The 18,709-nt window shown below is 45.5% G+C and overlaps 3 protein-coding genes across 3 annotated transcripts in view; all 3 read left to right on the forward strand.

Annotated features, from left to right (window-relative positions):
• SORT1 (sortilin 1) overlaps positions 1 to 8,367 on the forward strand; it is a 132,742-nt gene extending 124,375 nt beyond the window's left edge. The window contains exons 19-21 of the mRNA XM_006899354.1: positions 486 to 592; positions 879 to 1,002; positions 8,275 to 8,367. Coding sequence (XP_006899416.1) covers positions 486 to 592; positions 879 to 1,002; positions 8,275 to 8,367 — 324 coding nt within the window. The remainder of the gene's footprint in view (positions 1 to 485; positions 593 to 878; positions 1,003 to 8,274) is intronic.
• Positions 8,368 to 8,405: 38 nt separating this feature from the next.
• The window catches only part of MYBPHL (myosin binding protein H-like), a 14,848-nt gene continuing 4,544 nt past the window's right edge, over positions 8,406 to 18,709 (forward strand). Inside the window, exon 1 of the mRNA XM_006899355.1 lies at positions 8,406 to 8,593. Within this exon, the coding sequence (XP_006899417.1) occupies positions 8,449 to 8,593 (145 nt within the window). The 5' untranslated portion in view covers positions 8,406 to 8,448. The remainder of the gene's footprint in view (positions 8,594 to 18,709) is intronic.
• On the forward strand, positions 15,191 to 15,373 carry LOC102859523 (6.8 kDa mitochondrial proteolipid-like). The gene has a single exon (XM_006899335.1). The coding sequence runs from the start codon at positions 15,191 to 15,193 to the stop codon at positions 15,371 to 15,373; it is 183 nt and encodes a 60-aa protein (XP_006899397.1).

Consider the following 18,709-nt stretch of genomic DNA (forward strand, 5'->3'; position numbering starts at 1 on the left):
AAAAAAAAAAAAAAACTATACCAAAACCAAGAGGAAAACCAAAAAGAATCAATCTTGGTGTCATCTAATGAGCTTTTGGTCAGCTTCTTCCCAAATAATAGCTCTGGTCTAGGTTTATTCAATCCACTATTCCACTATTATCATAGTCTCTCTTTTTTCCACCCTTAAACTCAAAGACAGTTTTAGTTTGGAGCAGTCACAGTTATCATTTGTCACAGCTCACATGTTACGTTGGCACATGAAACCTCAAGTTTGTAGCACTCAGACAGCATCAAGGCAGCTGAATCTCTGATTTTTCTCTCCGCCTGTGCTAGTCTCCTGGTGGCATTGAGATGGTTCATCGTGGGGTTTGGAAAAATGTCTTGCAGTGCCTGGAGATTGCATATTATTCTCAGATAAATGAAGAGTATGCACCACCTCTTTGATTCAGCCTAGAATATGTGTTCTAAATGATGTATGTTTGATGTATGCTTTAATTCTTCAAGAATTCCAGGTCTAGTTCTGTTCCAATTATTCTGGCGATAGTGGGATTGATGCTGGTCACCATCGTAGCAGGAGTGCTGATTGTGAAGAAGTACGTCTGTGGAGGAAGGTAAGAGTCCTACACGTCAGCCAGAGGCACTGAATTCAAACTAGAAAGTAGACCATATGGTCGAGTCTGTCCTTGGCATTAACTAGCTAGTTGAAGCGCTGCTCCTGAAAAATATCAGACCCAAATTTCCTCATATCTTGCATTTCCTTATGTCAGCTGTGAGCTCTGCGTCCTATGATGTGTTTGTTACTCATTCTGTGATTGTCTCAACCCTAGACGATCCACAGTGCTGTAGGTAATGCCCCTTTCATGCACTGGGAAGACTGACCGAGGTTTCCATCTCCAGGTTCCTGGTGCATCGATACTCTGTGCTGCAGCAGCACGCAGAGGCCAATGGAGTGGATGGCGTGGACACGTTAGACACCGCCTCTCACACCCAGAAAAGCGGTTACCATGATGACTCAGATGAGGTGAGAGGAGAGGATTTATTTGGAAGGGTAGTCCAGAAGGAGAAACAAAGAGAGTTCCTCTTTTATTCATGATCAAGATGGGATTGGGACAAAGGCTCATATCAACTGGAAGCTGGATCTTCATAGCTGTAACTTGGGAAACCCAGAAACTAGATGATTGCCTCCAAAATGGGACTTTTTCTGTTTGTTGATAATGCAGCATATGTCTTTCTCTTCAGGATCTCCTGGAATAGCTCTTCACAGTAGCTGGGACCAAGCACGGATGATGGATCTGCAGTACCTCTTACACTCTCTATTGCTCAGACTTGGGGAAATAAATTTCCCATTGCGAGGGACCCAGCTCTGTTTCTGCTGCTTCCATCAAAAAGCCAAAAGGACCTAATACAAAAGAAATGCAGGGTGGGGTGGGGAACCCCAAAATACTCTTAGAATTTGCTCTGAGAAGAAGGGAGATATCTTTAAATTGTTTAAGTTTTACATTCTTTTTTGGTTTTTTTTTGCAAAATACGGGCTAATTTTGCTTTTGTTTCTACCTTTTTTTTAAAAAAAAAAAGGGAAAGAAAGGAAATGGAGTTTGAAGGGACTATTTCACTAACCCCACTCGTGTATGTTTTCCATGGTGCCTGCCCCGGGGCGGTGACCGCTCCTGCATCCCAGCATCCTTAGTACCGTCCCTGGGCTCTGCTGGCCACGTGAAGCAGCTGCAGAGCTGAAACGGAAGCTGGAAGGACTGGCACAGCCTGGGCAGCTTTTCTCCATCTGGGGCCAGTCCTGCTCCAAGAACATTGCACACTAGCCCTCACACAGATCCCCAAGTTCCCTCCCCGCCAGGGACCAAAGACTACAGTGATTTTTCTTTTCCCTACTGAATTAGGCAATACCCTTTTGTTAATTGACCTTTGGCAACTAACTTAACCATGTGCTTCCAAGATACTAAATCAGGAAAACTTAAAGGGCAATATGTTTTAACTTGGGGCAGGGGAAGGGAGCAGCAGAGAATCGCCTAGATTTAGCACCTATTAAAGGAGAAATTCTTAACTTCTTCGAGATCTTTTACGCTGTGCTTTGTATGTATGCCAGTGGACTTGCTCAAGGACAGGGTGCAGGTTTGTCCTGCGTGTCTGCCCAGGCCGACCGCTTCACTGGGTTCTGAGTGCACAGTGCAGCCCCGAGGACTGAACATAAGAGTCTTCCATCTCCCCCTACCTGTTGGGTTGGCTCGTTTTTGAGCCATTAAAATGCCCGCTTACTCACCCTTTTTACTGTTGTACCTGGATCCAAGACTAGTGATGCTTTTGGATCTGTAGGTTTTTAAATTAAACAACCAACCAAATAAAACCCCTCCAAAACAATCTCCTCACGTAGTCCCCCTTCCCAGTTTTGCTGTCATCTGTTGGCCTGGAGCTTCTGGCTGAGCCAGTGGGAAGTGAGCTTCCGGTCCGGGTGATGTTCAGTGTGATACATTAAGTTCATACCTTATTAAATAAAAGGAAATTTTTCACTGGACATTTTCCCCCACATTAAGTAAATTCTAAACTAACTGGGACAAATTTGGGGGTGGACATGTAGTAATGGAAAGTGGCAATAATTAGTTTTAATATAGCTTGAATATTTTCTCTACAAAAAACATACTAAGTTTTCAGTTAGCCACATCTATATACTGTTCACCGCTCCCAGTACATATGATGGGGATGTTTTTTCCATTGGTGGCTGGTAATTGACACTGTGGCTGTAAAGTCTGCGAATGTGCCAAATTAACTTGTCAGATGAATGTTTGCGCAGATGGCGAAGCTCTCCTCACCAATGTAGATTCACAGCAGCAGGGAACATGGGGAGAGACTTAAAGCTGCTGAAAAGCAAATGAGTCAGGGAGCATCAGTCAGAAAATAAAACTAGGACAATGTTTGTGAAGAGGATATTGGTTACTGACCAGAGAGTACAAGTCTTTTAGGAGATTTCATTAAATTTGCATAGACAGTTGCAAAGATATACCAGCTCCCAAATGATAAAAGTATCAGTCTATCTCACATTCTCATGTCCTGCCCAAAGTGAATTTAATGCCCAGAAAAGGCCTGTTCATTTACTCCATAACACTTTCATAGGGGGCCCTGGTAGCACAGTGGTTGAGCACTCAGCTGCTGACCCAGAGGCCAGCTCTTTGAACCCACCAGTTGCTCTATAGGAGAAGAGCCTGCAGTGTGCTTCCATAGAGATTCACAGCCTTAGAAACCGCATGGGGCCAGTTCAGCTCTGTTCCATAGGGTTGCTACAAGTCATTGACTTGCTGACAGTGCAGGCTTTTTAATGCTGTTGTGAGTAGAGATACATGCTTACATATGGCAGTTCTTGTACTAATTCTAAAGTGTAGAAAATGCCAATGATTGGAAGGTTACTATTCTCTTAATTGTATACAATAAGGATTCTTTGTTTATAACACTATCTTATGTTTCTGGAGGAAACATTTCCAGAGCATTTTCACTTGCATTATGTCATTTAAACCTCACAAAATTCCTATGGTACAAAGAAAAGCAGGGTTTAAGTCCAATTTGGGGAGCCAAGCCCATTGTATAAGCAATGCCAGTTTGGTTGTTTCCAGACCTCTTGATGGTTGTCATGCTTGTAGACACTGAATACTTGAAGCAGGGCCCCTTACAGATGACTTGCTGTGTAGCAGTCCAGGAGAGGCATCTCCAGAGTAGGCCGCCATCTCCATCCTCCTGTTCCCCTCCCTGGCTGCTTCAGTCCTTTGGTTTGAGTATCATTCCATTTATTGACTAGTTAGCTCTCTGAATCACCCTGCTTGGCCTCAGCCAGAGAGTAAAATAGCTTAAAACATTATAGATTCTAAGGAAAGAAATTTCTAATTTACCCAGCTGGTAGTAGGTTAGGAGCATTAACCTTGAAGGTGAAACAGCATTTCATTGTGTAAATGCCTAGGCTTTATGGTGGCAGAGGATTGTTCCTAGAGGTTTTTGCAATTGAATTTGACATTGTGGTTTCAGATAGGGCATATCATGGAGTGTAAATTCTTCTGAGCCCTTAAAGTGGAAAACCCACACATCCTTTCTGCTTTGTGCGCAAGTGGCTGAGACCTGGGGCCATTTGGTTTCTAGTAAGACTGGGTCTCTGGAGGTCTCTTGGCCCCGTCCAGAGATGAGCATTGGCTTCACCTAGGTGCTTAGTTGAACGGTGGCCCTATTCAGAAGGATCGGAGCCTTCCGAGGTTTATGGCAGTTCTGGAGTTGAGTCAGAAGAGTCCATAGATAACAGAAACAGAATTTTCCACCTGCTCTAGATAGACTTCCCATGGCTGTGTCTCTTGCGCTTTGGTTTGTCTCAGAGCCTCTGTGCCCACTCTGGCCTTTGATCCCTGACAGGCAAGCAGTGTGCTGGCCTTCACAGCCGTGAGCAGAGCTGGCTCTCCCAAGGCCTTTGTCCCAACAGCAGGGTGCAGAGAGGCATGCAGGGCCTTCCTTGCCCACCCTCGGCGGCAGGGTTGGCTTCATCTCAGACACCTATTTTCCAGGCAAACCATCTTAGAAAGAGTCTCTGTCCTTTCAGAAGAGCTCTGCACTATAAACAGTGGCCCAGAGTTCACCCTGCTCTTTGTAGGCACACGAGGGTGTGGAGAGTGTTTGGAACTGCTTAGACAACTCTACTACCACCTTTCCTCAAGCAGGAAAGTGAGCAGGAACTTAGATGACCTTTGAACAAAACCAAAGTTTAAGGTTTGTCACTTGGCAGTGACAGGGAGAGCCAAAGTCAACAGCTGCCAGACTCTATTTCACCAGCCATCTGTTGTCCAGCTTCAGCAGGTCAGGGAGCAGTACCCTGCCAGCGGAGCCCAGGCCCACCGCACAGAGAACAGAAATAGCAGGAGAGGAGCACACAGATACCGGATCCCTTTGTATTTTAACAGTGAGAATCAGAACATTCATTTGAACTTGACTTCAAGTTTGCTATATGCTTCCCACACACACACACCAGTACATTCTTAAGCATCCTTGTTCATATAGAATAAAATGAACAAATCTGCACCTTTATATATATGTGTATGTACATATATACATGTATAAACTGTATAGTGTACAAGTTAATGATTTATTAATGAGCCTAAATCATTAATGCCATTGCTATCCTCCGCATGACCTCAGTTTGTGGTCGGGTGACTTGAATGTTCCCTGATGAGTCTGCCCACATGCTGTGTTTGGATGTCCAGGGAGAAGGGTTTTGGTCAGACTCTCCTCGTGCACAGAAATGCTCAGGGTCCCCATGTGCCTGTTGTTCAGCCCCTCTTGTCTCTTGTTCCCTTTCTGAGCATGTGGCCCCTCCCTGTTCATTACTTCCCTCAACCCCACCCCCAGCTGTGAGACAGCTGCCTTCCTCCAGAATAAAGCAGTACTAAGACCATTACTGCATGTGCGCTAGAAGTCCATGTGTTCTGTTCCATTGGGACAGAAAATTGCATGTGAGGTGGGATAATCAAATTTCAATAACCCATGTTAGTTCCACAACAAAGCCAGACCCATAATAAAATTTCACAAAACAGAAATGAAACTCAAATTTCTTTAGCATTGTGTAAATAAATCTGGATGTGTTTAACTTTGTACTGGTAATTTTCTGTATATTTGCAATATTTGGGTTAGAAATAAAGGAGACTGGACTTTGTTACCTAACCTGCTGAGATGGCTAAGATACAGTTTTTTTAATATGGTAATTTTCTTCTACTTTTTTGCTTCAAAAACCAATCCCCAGCAACCAGAGAATATACCAATTAAAAAGCCAAGATTGAGTAAATCTTTCTTGTTCATACAAATTTTTCTTCATTGGATATTTATGAGACCAAGTGTTTGGTTCCTACCACCAAGAAATCTTAACAGATCCACCCCACGCCCCTGTTGAGGTTTCAGTTACTATACTTGTCCTTCTGAGCAACACCATGCAATGCTCTCCTGGCTGCGTATTCCTGTTATGCGGTTTGACCGTTGAGATGTTTCCCTTCGGTTTTTCCTACCTTCCCTTGCTTTGTCCTTATTCATGGTACATTCCTGATGTGTTTCATGTAAGAGCCTTTAGACCATGCAGCTTTCCTCTCTACCAGTATTTTCCTTTCAGTAGAAGTTCCAACTCCCCATTTGAGCTTTTAACCTGGAGTAATAATTCCCATGTAATATTCCAATATCACGTTTTAAAGATGACAAAGAAGATCCCACCATCTGATGGAGTAATTTCCTGTACTGTGATCACTGGGTTGCTTTTGAAAATGTAATTTCCTTGATCCCACCCTCAGTAAACTCATTACCATGGAGCTGGAACCTGACCCTCTAGCAGATTTCTCAGAGGCTGTAAACAGCACAGGAGATGGCTCAGCTTTCTCCCTTGGAGCAGCTGGTAGATTCAAACTGCCGACCTTTGAATTGACAGCACAATTCCCTCTCCACCAAGCCACCAGAACTCCCTTGACTACACCCTGGACCTAGTGAATTCGATTTTCTGATGTGCTTTTCTGAAGTTTAAATCTGATTCTTTTACATTTTCATTGGAACAAAGCGGGTTCAATTTGAAAGCCTGAACTACTTACTACCCAAAAACTGGCTTAAAAATTGTATTAAAATGGTGTTTGAGGTGACAGTTGGTATGAAAACTGTCGATATGTAGAGGGTCCCTGGCTGAATGAAGCAAGAAGAGGAGAGGAACTTCGACCTGGTCCTGATGCGGCACAAGCCCAGCCTTTACCAGCCAGCCCAGAGATCTGTCTCCACAGTTGCCCTCTTTGGCTACACTCTGGTATTCCTGGGGGTACAAACAGTTAATGCATTTTACTGTTCACCTAGAGGTTTGAGTCCACCCAGAAAAATCTGGCAGTGTATTTCTGAGAAGTCAGCCATTGAAAAGCCTGTGGAGCCCAGTTCTCTGACATGTGGAGGCACCATGCAGCAAGTTGACTTGGTGGCAAAGTCTCAGATTTCTCAGCCTGAAATGTATCCACACACGGTACTGCTCATCAGCCCCTTAGAGAAGTTCCCTGTTGTGTCTGCTCTTCACTCAAGATGGTACAGACCCGAGTCGGGCAGCAGTAAGTGCTCAACTGCAGAACGAAGTATTGATGGTTTGGACCCACCAGCCGCTCCGTAGAAGAAAGGTGTCGCACTCTGCCCGCTAAAATGCCGCAGCCTTGAAAACTCCGTGAGGCCAAGTGTTGTTCACACCGCCCTCAAGTTGAGAGCCGAGGAGAGAGTGAGGCTCGTTCATTGACTTTTCTTCCATGGTGAAGAGAAGAAGAAAGCTAAGCTGGGTTCCAGAATATAGGAAAGCAGGGTGTAATTAGAAACCAGGTAATTTGGATGGTCTGTACAGCACATGTGGAATTATGGTTTATTAGTTTCAGGAAGACCCAACTGTGAGCCACTGCTCTATATATAACTCGTATCCTTATCTAAATTGTGGTGCTATCATCCCATTTTACAGAGTTCTGAGGTTCAGCACGTAGGTAGGTTGTCCTCTGTCACTTAGCTCACGAGGGAGCCCTGGAGCCATTGCTCACACTCGGGTTCGGGACCTAGTGCCCCTGGCTGTCCCCACCCCAGCCATTTGACTGGTCCCGCAGCTCACAGGCAAAGGGGACGTGGACAGCTTTCAAAGAGAGATGCTGGGCTTTCCTAAAAATAGCTTACATTTTGTCAAGCCTTTAGCCACACTCTGCTAAGCCCTCTACACAGATTACTCTTCTAAATCCTCACAAAACACCCGTGCTGCTTGTTATCTCCATTTTACAGAGGAGGAGCCACTCTAGACAGAGACCATGACATGCTGCAGCTCACACAGCTAGTTGGTGATGGAGCCGAAGGTCAGAGCCCAGGTAGCCTGACCCCTGTGTGCGGACTCCACCCACCGTTGCAGCGCGCTCCACACCTCTGGGGTCGCGGCGGAGGGAGGGGCGAGACGATGCGGACAGTCCTGTACAGACTGGTTAATACGACTTAACTCTTTGGAGGAAGAGTGTTGGAGATATGCCCGTGAATCAGCTAGTTCTAGGTCCCTTCCTTGGACCAGGACACCCTGTTGGATGAGCTGGAGGTCAGGAGCCACCACGTCACCCAATCCTCCTGACGGAAGCCAGAGGCCTCATTTGTGTGGTCTGTGCCCAAGCTGTCACCTCCCTCCCTAGCACTATGAGAGGGGTGTCATCTCTCTCCCAAGATAACAGGGCCACCTCAGCCCTCCTCCTGTGGCTATTCTGGGCTGCTCTCGGCTCCCCCTCTCTTCCCCTAGCCCCTGTTCCGACCCTTAGATGAGACTAGCAGGATAGGGAAAGGCCAGCCCCATTACATAACCCTGGGCTGGGACCCTGGAGGCCAGGCCTGAGAGCAGGTGCTTCAGCCCCTCCATCCATCAGCACAATCAGTGACAATCTGCTGCTGGAGCCTAGCCGCAGGCAAGCCCATCATGGAGACAGCCTCCCTTTCAGAGGTGGCCCCAGGAACCGTGCTTAAGCTGAAAGGAGACAGCCCAGCGGATGCGGAAGGACCCCAGGCTCCACCTCGACAGGGAGTGGACAGCCCCACACCCCAGCACCTGTCCCCCATAGAAGGTGACTCATGGGCTGGGGGACTGGGTAGAAGAGATTGGGGAGGGTGACCCCATTAGGGGTTCACTGAGCTAAATGAGTTTATAGATAATGGTACCTAGAATGGGGATCCTTTTCCCTTCTTTAATGGATTCTTGATGCTAAAGTGTTGTTACTAGAATTTTTGGTTTTCGGGTTGGTAAATGGTGTTTGTGACAGTTTATAGTGACTAAAAATCATACGGTTTATATTTTTAATAGTTTAAAGTATATCTGTCACAGGGATTGGGAAACTCTGATTTGCTAATGGCCAGTAAGGAAGGGGATGAGGATAAGGGGGTGGCCATCGAGATGAGGAGGAGGAGGAGGAAGCTTACAGCCCTGGAAGGCCAAGCATCGTGGCACTCAGGCCCTCTGCCGCTGCCTTGGTGGGGTCACAGGGCCAGGACCATCTCGGCACCCTGGCATCTTCCATGGGGAGGACCAGCCTTCAGAGCTTGAGTTCCAAAGGAGGGGAGCCCTTCTGAAAGAAACATTGGGCTTTCCTCCCATATGGTTCCCCTGAGACTATCAGGAAAAGGGCATTCTCAGCACACACACACACACACACACCCGTCCCCTGTCCGAGCTCGGTGACAGCTCTGTGAAGCTCACCCGAGAGACAGTGGAAGCCGAGCACAGCTATGTCTTCCACTACACCTGTCTCAGCAGAGCAGAAGTGGAATCCAAAAGCTGGGTCCTCCCTTCTGTGGAGAAACCGATGATTGAGAAAATAGGTTTCTCCCTCCCCCTGGATGACAATTGGCAGGAGCAGTCATAAGTCTGTATTAAACACTTAAAAGGGTTACCTGTACAAAGTCCCTACTTTCAGCACCTTTCAGTCTAAAGGAGACCACAAATGAGAAACCTGTGGAATCCCAGGACTGGGAGAAATGTTGGAGGAAAGACGTCCTGGCCTTGAAGGCACAGATCTGGGCTTGTTCCTAGCCTACCTGACCTTGGGCAAGTCAGTCAACTGCCCCACTTCAGTTTCCTCTCTAAAATAATGATGAGTAAGATCTCATGACTAGAGTCATTGAAAAGATAGTTAATGCTGTCCAAAGTGCCTTGAAAGAGGCCACACCAAGACGTAAATAGATGATAAGACATTTCCAAGGGAGAGGGGAAGACTAGGAACCACCACCAAATAAGGTTGGGCATAGGCAGATCCTCACCTCTTTTCATCCTAATTGCAATGATTGGGCTTTCAGAAGCTGAATGTCAAGGCCACAGAGTTTGCCCCAGGGAAGAAGGGTGGGTTGTTGTTGTTGTTATGTGCCGAGTCGTTTCCGACTCCTGGGTAGAGGGAAGTTTTTGTGGACATACTAAGCTGGAGTGACTAAGGCAGGAAGCCAGAGTTTTTCCTCAAGAATTTAGTCATAGCTAAAGGGAGAGACTTGGAATGCTGACTCCCCACTTCTCTTGCTCCTCACAAAATCCTGATGGGGCATCTCAACTTGCCCACACTTTTCTCTCACAGTCCTGGCCACAGTCCCACAGTGCAGCCTGAAGACCCTTGTCCCTGTGTGCTCCGTGCTCCACAGGCCTCAGGGCCACCAACACCAGAGGTCACTGGTAATCAGGACACCATTGTAAGCTTTGCAAAGCATATTTGCATTTATCATCTACTTGCAAAAAGAAGCCATGAATTCGAATGTCAGCTCTGTCCCTATGTCCCTAGAAAAGCCATTCCACTTCACTAGGACGCTGTCTTCTCATCTGTAGACTGAGGAGTTGAACTAAATCAATGACTCTTACCTTTTGATGCATAGGGAAATAAAATTAAAGCTGTGTACTCTCATCACAGGAAAATACCCAGAAAAGTTCTCAAAGCCAATGAAATCCACCCAGGGCTCCTTCGTGGTGCCCCTCCCTGCTGATTTCAGCAGAATTGTTCCCACTGAACACCTGTCTGAACTGATGTGGGTTTTCCAAGTGTGTAAAGTAAAATCCCATGTCTGGGAGATCTCTTTCCCTCCCTCCCTCCATCCCTTTCTCCCTCTCTTCCTCCTCCTCCTCCTCCTCCTCCTCCTCCTCCTTATTCTTTCTCTTTCTCTGCTTTCTCCCTTTTACCTATATTTGTTTTGTACCGATGAGTATTTTAGGTGCTCGGAGTATAGAAATAAACAACGAGACAGAAAGGGCCTCATAGATAGTACATTCTAGTGCAGGGAGACAGACAAATAATAAGTAAGCGTATAATAGATGGCGAGAAATGCTATGCAGAAAAACAGCCAGAAAGAGGCATAGAATGCGCTGGTGGTAGAAATGCAATTTTTAATGGGACATTCTGTAAAAGCTTCACTGTTGCTTACTGTTGAGTCGATTTCAATTCCTTGTCTAGTTCTCAAGCCTGCTTCTTCATGATGAGAGTGGAACTGCCCCACGTCGTTTCCTAGGAGTAAATCCCAAAATCTCTCATGATGCTGCTAGTGGGTTTGCACAGTTGACTTCTCCGCCAACAAGCAGTATTTGAACAACAGCTGAGCATACTTGAGAACACAATGTATGCAGACGTCTGAGGGGAAGTGGTGGGGTACAGAGAATGCAAAGTTCCTAAAGCAGGCATGCATCTTGTGGATTGATGCTCTTGGGACCATAGCCAGTGGTAGGGGGAAATGAGGTCAGAGGGGTGTCTGAGCCATTGAAAAGACTTTAACTCTGATGGGTTTTAAGGACTTTTCTGGTGGCTGTTTTAAGAAGAGATTCTAGGCTGGCTTCAAACACTAGCAAGATCGTCAATTAAGAATGCAAATGAGCTCTGCCGGAGAAGGAGAAGGAGGCGCAATATCCTCCTGCACCAGTCAGATCTGATTTGATGGTACACGCACACAAAATAATAATAATTAAAAAAAAGAGAAAAAAAAAGAATGCAAATGAGAGGAAGGATATGGAGGCTTGAGAAGCATGTGTTCAGAAGTCACACAGGAGAACAGAGGATGAGGCGAACTAGGAAAGTCTAGTAAAGTTGGCAGGCTCATTGGCATTAGTGGTTCCTGGTAGTGACCATGACTTTAAAGTCAGCACGTTGTTAGTTGCTGCAGCATCGGCTCTCACTTGGGAAGGCCTTACCTATCACAGGATGAAGCCTTTGTCTGGCCCTGCGTCATCCCCATAATCATTGGTATGTCTGAGTCCATTAGAGCAGTAGTGTTTTGTGTTTTTCCCTACTCACTCACATTTGGCTACGTGGATGCAGCCACCAAGTGGGTGGGAAGCATATATTCAGGGTTAGGTTTCAGTAGAAGGACAAATGAAGTGAAAGTGGATTAAGAGATTGGCATGGGTATGGGAGGAAATTAGGATGGTGAGTGAGGTAGGCAGGGATGACATGAGAAAGGCAATAGATGGTTAAAAAAGCAGGGGTAAGAGGGAAATAGGTGGTAGCACTCAAGGATGCTGAAGAATAACCAGTATTGATTGGGAAATTGTATTAAGCAAGGTATGCTAGTTGATAAAATCAAATAGACGTCAGAATTCAAGGTTCAAACACAGCAGGTGTTCATTGCCTGCCAGCCTAACAACTCACAGCTAATATTACTGCAAAATGGTAATATGTTTTAAATATTTTCCTCTATTCTTTTTCCTGAGACTAGAATAAGGAAATAGTCATATATCTTAGCTGAGTGAGATTAGGTGGGTATTAAGAACTTCCTAATTGAGAGGAGTCAAGATCTTTAGACTTTAAATAGTCTCCTCTACTCATTAAAAAAAAATAGACACCATTCTGTCTGAGATAAATACAGCAGAGAGAATCACATGGCTCAGAAGAGAATGACTTTCAAAGGACTTTTTCAGAATGCCTTTCCTCAAGAATGCTGTGAAAGGGGAAACCCAAGTGTGGTGTCACAGACCTGGGCTTGGAAAAACTGGCCTCTGCTTTAGGCTCTAAGCATGGGTCCCCTTCCCTCCAGGCACCTGACAGAGGGGCCAAAGACCTTGGGCTTTAGGGAAAGCCTCATTTCCCCAAGGTCAGTACAATTAACACCTCCCTCTTCACCGTGGACGTGTGAAAAGAGCTGCCCTAAATGAGCCCTCGCCTTAACATTCTTAGCAAAGTGTCAGATTGCTGTTTGCTGAGCCAACAAGAAGGTCTGGGCTGGGAAACCACCCCAGAGCTCGCTGACCAGGCATCCAGAGCTGCCAAACACCCTGCAGCCCCCAGAACTCAGTCAGCTGCTTAGCCTTGAGCCCATCCGCTGGCCTCCCACTGAAGGCCTTGGAACCGTCATCCCAAACCTCGGAGAGATAGAACATTCAGGCTTGAATCCTGTCAAGTTATGATCGTCTAAGAATTTCTTTGGATCCCTGAGTGGCTCTTGGCTATTAACCAGAAGGTTCAAACCCTTCCCGTGATGATCTGCTTCTGTAAAGATGAAAGCTAAGAAAACCCTATGGAGCATTTCAACTCCAACATCAGGGGCTACCAGGAATCAGAATTGACTCCATGGCAATGAGTTAGTTCATTTCTATACTTTAAGGAAATCACACTTATAAAGTGATAACCGGAGCCCAGGGAAGAAGTTGCCGTCTTGGCAGTCAACCTTTCACCTCTGCTTTTCAGTACCAGTTGGGGACTCGAGCTGTTCCTCCTCCCAAATCTCCCATCCTAGCTTATCTTACATAACCCAAATTCTTTCATTTTCTTTCTAGTTCAAATGAAAGAATGCTAATATCTTCCAAAGTATTTTCCTAAGAAACGAACAAGAAACTAGGTGGAAACACATGTGTACATCCACACGCGTCTCTGTATGTCCAGTTTCTCACTGAAGTTCTGAGAGCAGGGCCTGCTTTCCCCATCTTTCAGGTATGAGGCCGTAGGTTCCCCCAGAGTCTCACCTCCTTCGACTCTTGACTTACCACTACCCCTTTCCATCTCTGCCCTGTCCTGCAGAAGCAGAGCCTGATTCTGGAGCCCTGGTCTCGCAGGTAGGCCAACTTCACACCAGCTGTGAAATAGTGGATAAACTAATCTCTTCCTCTGAGCCCTTTCTCTTCCAACTTCCTCACTCCTGTGGATACTGGGCAGGCCCTCCCTGCGCCTCACGGCCTTGCCATCTTCTGTAGAGTGAGGGACAGCAGACACACCTTCTCTCCAGCACCCTCCCCAGCAAATGCAAAAGTTTATTTCCTCAGCCACCAAGTAGGAAAATCTAGACCAATAAATTGAGGTTTTGATCCTCACTTCCCCAATTACCACTCTCCCTTTTAAAAAAAAAACCTTACAAGTAACACCAGCTTATTCTTAATTCCTTGGTTGTTTGTCAAATGGCCCCAGGAGAGCAACACATCATACAGACACACTTCTGTTCTTTATGCCCTGGCCTCCCCCAGCAAAACCATCCAAGGTGAAGAGAGGGCAAGCCAGAGGTCATTCAGCTGCCCAGGGATTAAGGTCGGCCGCTAACCAAAAGTTGACAAGATCCTTCTGTGGAAGAAAGTCAGCTTGTGCAAAAATGTACAGCCTTGGAAACCCTATAAGGCAGTTAGTTCTACCTTGTCTCATAGGGTCACTGTGAGTTGGAATCACTCCACAGTCCTAGAGTTGTTTGTTGGTTTATTTGTTAGTTTGAGATTCCTTGACTCTGCTGATCCAATGGAATGATTGGGTTCTGAGAAGCACAGAGAGGAGTGCCTTTCCTCTTGCTTGCATTTTTCAGAAACGAGGTACAATTTGATGAGCACAGCTAAGGTAAATGCATAAATCGCTCAGCAAAATGGCAACTAGATAATCTGCACTAAATAAGCAATTACTATTGTTGTTGTTGGTGGTGGTGGTGGTAGTGGTGGCGGTGGTGGTGGTAGGTGCCATCAAGTCAGAACCAACCCAGACCTGACCCTCTGGCTGGTTTTCAGAGGCAGTTAATCACACCAGGGAAGACTGCCCATCCTTCTCCGGTGGAGCAGCTGGGAGATTTGAACCCCCTTCCTTCCAGATTTAGGCAAAACTCCTTACAACTAGCCCACCAGAGCTTCCTTTAAGGACAGATCTGTATTTATATTTGCTTGTTGTTGTTAGGCGCTATCGAGTCAAGCACAACTCATAGCAACCCTATAAACAGAAAATCTGAACCTTGTTCTATCCTGCACCATCCTCACATTTCCTGACACACAAGAGCCCATTGCGGCAGTCACCGTGTCAGTCCACCTAATTGAAGGTCTTCCTCTCCTTCGCTGACCCTCCACCCTTCCCAAATCATGTCCCTCTCCAAGGAATAATGAGCAAAGTATGTGAGGTGAAGCCTCATCATTCTTGCCTCCATGAAGCATTCCTGCTGCACCCTCTCCAAGACATATTCGCTTATATTCATATTTATTATATGATTGCTTTCAAGGGATAAATGCTCTTGCAATTGTGATCATGGAGGGATGATTGTGAAAGTGAAATGTCTGTTCTGTAGACAATGAGATACAAATTAAAGCAGAAGCAGGACCTTCGAGGTGGTTGGCTGCGCTCCTTGGGCCGCAGGAGCCGATCGTCCCTCGCCGAGGCACCAGGCCAGGGCCTTGAATCCCACCCAGAGGCACGTGGACACACCTCTCTATCACAGAAGATTTCTGACAGCCTCTGGGCGTGGCCAAGATGCTCCAGAGCCTCGTCAGGAACGTTTGGGTCCCCATGAAGCCCTACTACACGCAGGTGTACCAGGAGATCTGGGTGGGGATGGGCTTGATGAGCCTAATCATTTACAAAATCCGGCGTGTTGATAAAAGAAGCAAAGCGTTAAAAGCCTCGAGTGCTGCATCTGCTCACGGTCACCACTGAGCCACTGTCCATTGCTGTGGAGCGAGACGTCAGCCTGGCTGTCAATTCAACGAGCGATGTCTGCGGGACCCTGCCGTGGCCGTGCACGGCTGACCTGGCGCAGCGCCGGCCGCCACATGTGCTTGGCATGAATAAACGTGTGTGAGATGAATAAAAAAAAAAAAGCAGAAGCAGAAGATCGTAGTAGTAGAAGAAGATATTTTATTTAAAAAAGTTGTAATAGTGCGCATATTTAAAAATGTCAATTTGAGTCTTTCTCCTACCTCATTACTTCCAGAGAACTAATTCATCTGGTTTTATGGGACAGAGCCTTTCTAATAAATCTATCTTTTCTATCTTTGCTTTTATTTAATTCTTTTAAAAGCTTGATTTTTAACCCATAGCTGATCCTCTAGTGGGTTTTCAGAGGCAATAATTGCACAGGAGGAGATTCCCTACCCTTCTCCCCCAGAGCAACTGGTGGATTCAAACTGCATGCCTTCGGGATTGCAAAGCAGCAGCTTACCACCAGGCCACCGTAGACACATATATATTGGAATGAATGCTCAGGGGTGGGGTGTGTAGAGGGGGGAGTGTGCTCGCGCTCCATGACTCCTAACACCATTGCAAGGAGTTGAGCCAAATTTCACACAGATTAGGGGCACAATACTGACTACCCTCATATCAGACACCACCGATAGGCTTGAAGGTCCCCAGACCACTCTCACTTCTTACAACTGGCTATAAACTGAGGGTTCCCAGTGTACAGCGGTCAAGAACCCAGCTGCTAACAGAAACATGGGCTGTTTGAAGCCACCAGGCACTCAGCTGGAGAAAGCTGTGACCGTCTATTTTAGTAAACATTACAGCCTTGGAAAGGCTATGAGGAATGTATACTTTGTCCTGTAGGGTTGCTAAGAGTTTAAAGTGATTTGCCAGCAGCGGTGTTATTTTTGATTGTTGGTTTTGTTTTGTTTTTAATTATTCCTAAAGTTCAGTAAATCACTACAATGAGTCACAAACCCCAAGAAAGTACTGTTCTTATGAGTACAGTTTTACTATAGCAAAAAGATAGAAATTGGAATCCTCTGGAGGGATAGACACGAGGTTTGGGAGTGTCCTGACAAACAGAGCCTCCTTTGGCCTCAGGGATACCCAACTTCCTGTCACGTCAGTGTGGGCACCAGGTAGAAGAGTGCCAACCGGGCGAGCATGCACAAGCCTTGGTGTCTGGAGGTTTTCTCTACAGTGTTGGTATGTAGGGGTGATTACTGGGTTAATGGCCACACAACTGAAATTAGTCTTTATTACACAGCATGCTATCAAACTGTAGGAAGTATGTGGTTAAAAAATGTTGGGAATTTATAACTACTATCAAGCAATCAAGCTGTTTGCTATGGGAGTGGACGAGGTGTGGTGGTGTTGGGCCCTCAGGATCTCACAAGTGCTTTATCCTGTTGTTTGAGTTACTGTGTCAAGACATCTTAATGTGAGGCTTTCTCTATTTCACTAACCCTCCATCTTTTCCAGAATCTGATGTCTTTTTTTCTTTTTTCAAGGACCGACCCCTCCTGATTGTTGTTGTTGCTGTGTACCATCGAGTCAGGTCCGACCCATAGCTGACCGTCCAGTGGATTTTCAGAGGCAGTTAATCATATAAGAGATTGCCCATTCTTATCCCATGGAGCTGCTAGTGGATTTGAACCGCATACCTAAAATAGGAGATACATTTTCTTTTTCACAGTCGCATAGTTGACTCTCTGACGGGTTTTCAGAGGCCTGTGGGTTTTTAAGAGTTCATCACATGGGGGGAGATTGCTGGTCTTTGTCCTGCAGAGCAGCTGGTGGCCTTGAACCGTGTGCCTTCAGGATTGCAGTGCAGCTTCTTGCCTCTAGGCCACCAGAACCCATTTAATACTTTGCCAAGACCACAATTCAAAGGCATCAATTCTTCTTCTGCCATTCTTATTCATTGTCCAACTTTCAGATTCATTGGAAGCAAGTGGAAATACTATGGCCTGGATCAGGTACTTGTTAGTCTTTAAACTGATATCCTTACTCCATTGCCTGTTGGTCCAATGGGGAAGATTTTTTTTTCTTTCTGGATGTTGAGATGTAATCGATATTGAGGGCTGTAGTCTTTGATCTTCTACGGTAAGTGATTCAAGTCCTTTTCACTTTCAACAAGCAAGGTTGTGTTGTCTGCATAATGAAAGTTGTTGATGAGTATTCCTCAAGTCCTGATACTACAATCTTCTTCATATAATCCAGCTTTTCAAATGATTTGCTCAATATATGGACTGAATAGGTAAAGAGAACAGATACAGCCATGACACACATCTTTTCTGATTTTTGTTCTGCTTGGGTACTTCCTTTCTAGTCTATGTATTGTTTTCCCATGAGCACAGTTAAATGTTCCATTCTCCTCAAAGTTAGCTTCAATTTGTTATCATTCACATAGAGCCTTTGACAGTAAAACACAAATAAATGCCTTTCTAGTATTCTCTGCTTTCAGCCAATATCCATCTGACATCAGCTATGTCTCTCGTGCCATGGCCTCTTTTGAATCCAGCTTGAATTTCTGGAAGTTCCCAATCTATGTACTGTTCCAGCCATTTTAAAATAATCTTCAGCATGATTTTACTTTCACGTGATAGTAAGGATACTGTTTAGTAATTTACATATTCTGCTATATTACCTTTAGAGGGGATGGGAACAAATACATATCTCTTTCAGTCAGTTGGTCAGATAGCTGTCTTCCAAATTTCTCAGCATATGCTAGTGAGCACATCTAGGGCTGCATCTGTTTATTCAAACACCTCATTTGGTAGTAGCTTTAATTTCTTCCTTCATTGTTACTTGTCTTGATTATACGTTACTTCCTGAAATGGTTCACTATTGACTAGTTCTATTTGGTACAGTGACTCTGTTTGGTGTTCCGGGCATCATTCAATATTTTGCTCATAATACCCTAATACTAATACTAATGTATTGCAATTTGAGGCTTGAGTTTGTTCTTCCATTTTTGGAAGACTAGATGCAGAGTTTTTACTACTAGAAGTGAGTTGTGTGTGGCAAGGAGGTGGTGGGAATTGGTCATGTTCCATTTCATACAACAGCAAAAATGGGGGTGGGGGGTGTCTTTATGAGATTGGAAGAAACAGAACCTCTGACTAAATGAAGATATGTTAGCCAGACGCCCCAGGGGAATTATGGTGTGATATTTGTAATTTCTGAGTCAACGCAGCCTCAGGCATTTGAAGAAGATGGAAATTTCGCCTCGTTATTCATTCCCCACTCAGCAGCACGCCTATCCTCAGCTGCACGCCTATCCTCAGCAGCACGCCTATCCTCAGC

Source organism: Elephantulus edwardii, unplaced genomic scaffold, assembly GCF_000299155.1.
Source record: "Elephantulus edwardii isolate Elephantulus edwardi_28Jun2011 unplaced genomic scaffold, EleEdw1.0 scaffold00252, whole genome shotgun sequence".
Lineage (NCBI taxonomy): Eukaryota > Metazoa > Chordata > Mammalia > Macroscelidea > Macroscelididae > Elephantulus > Elephantulus edwardii.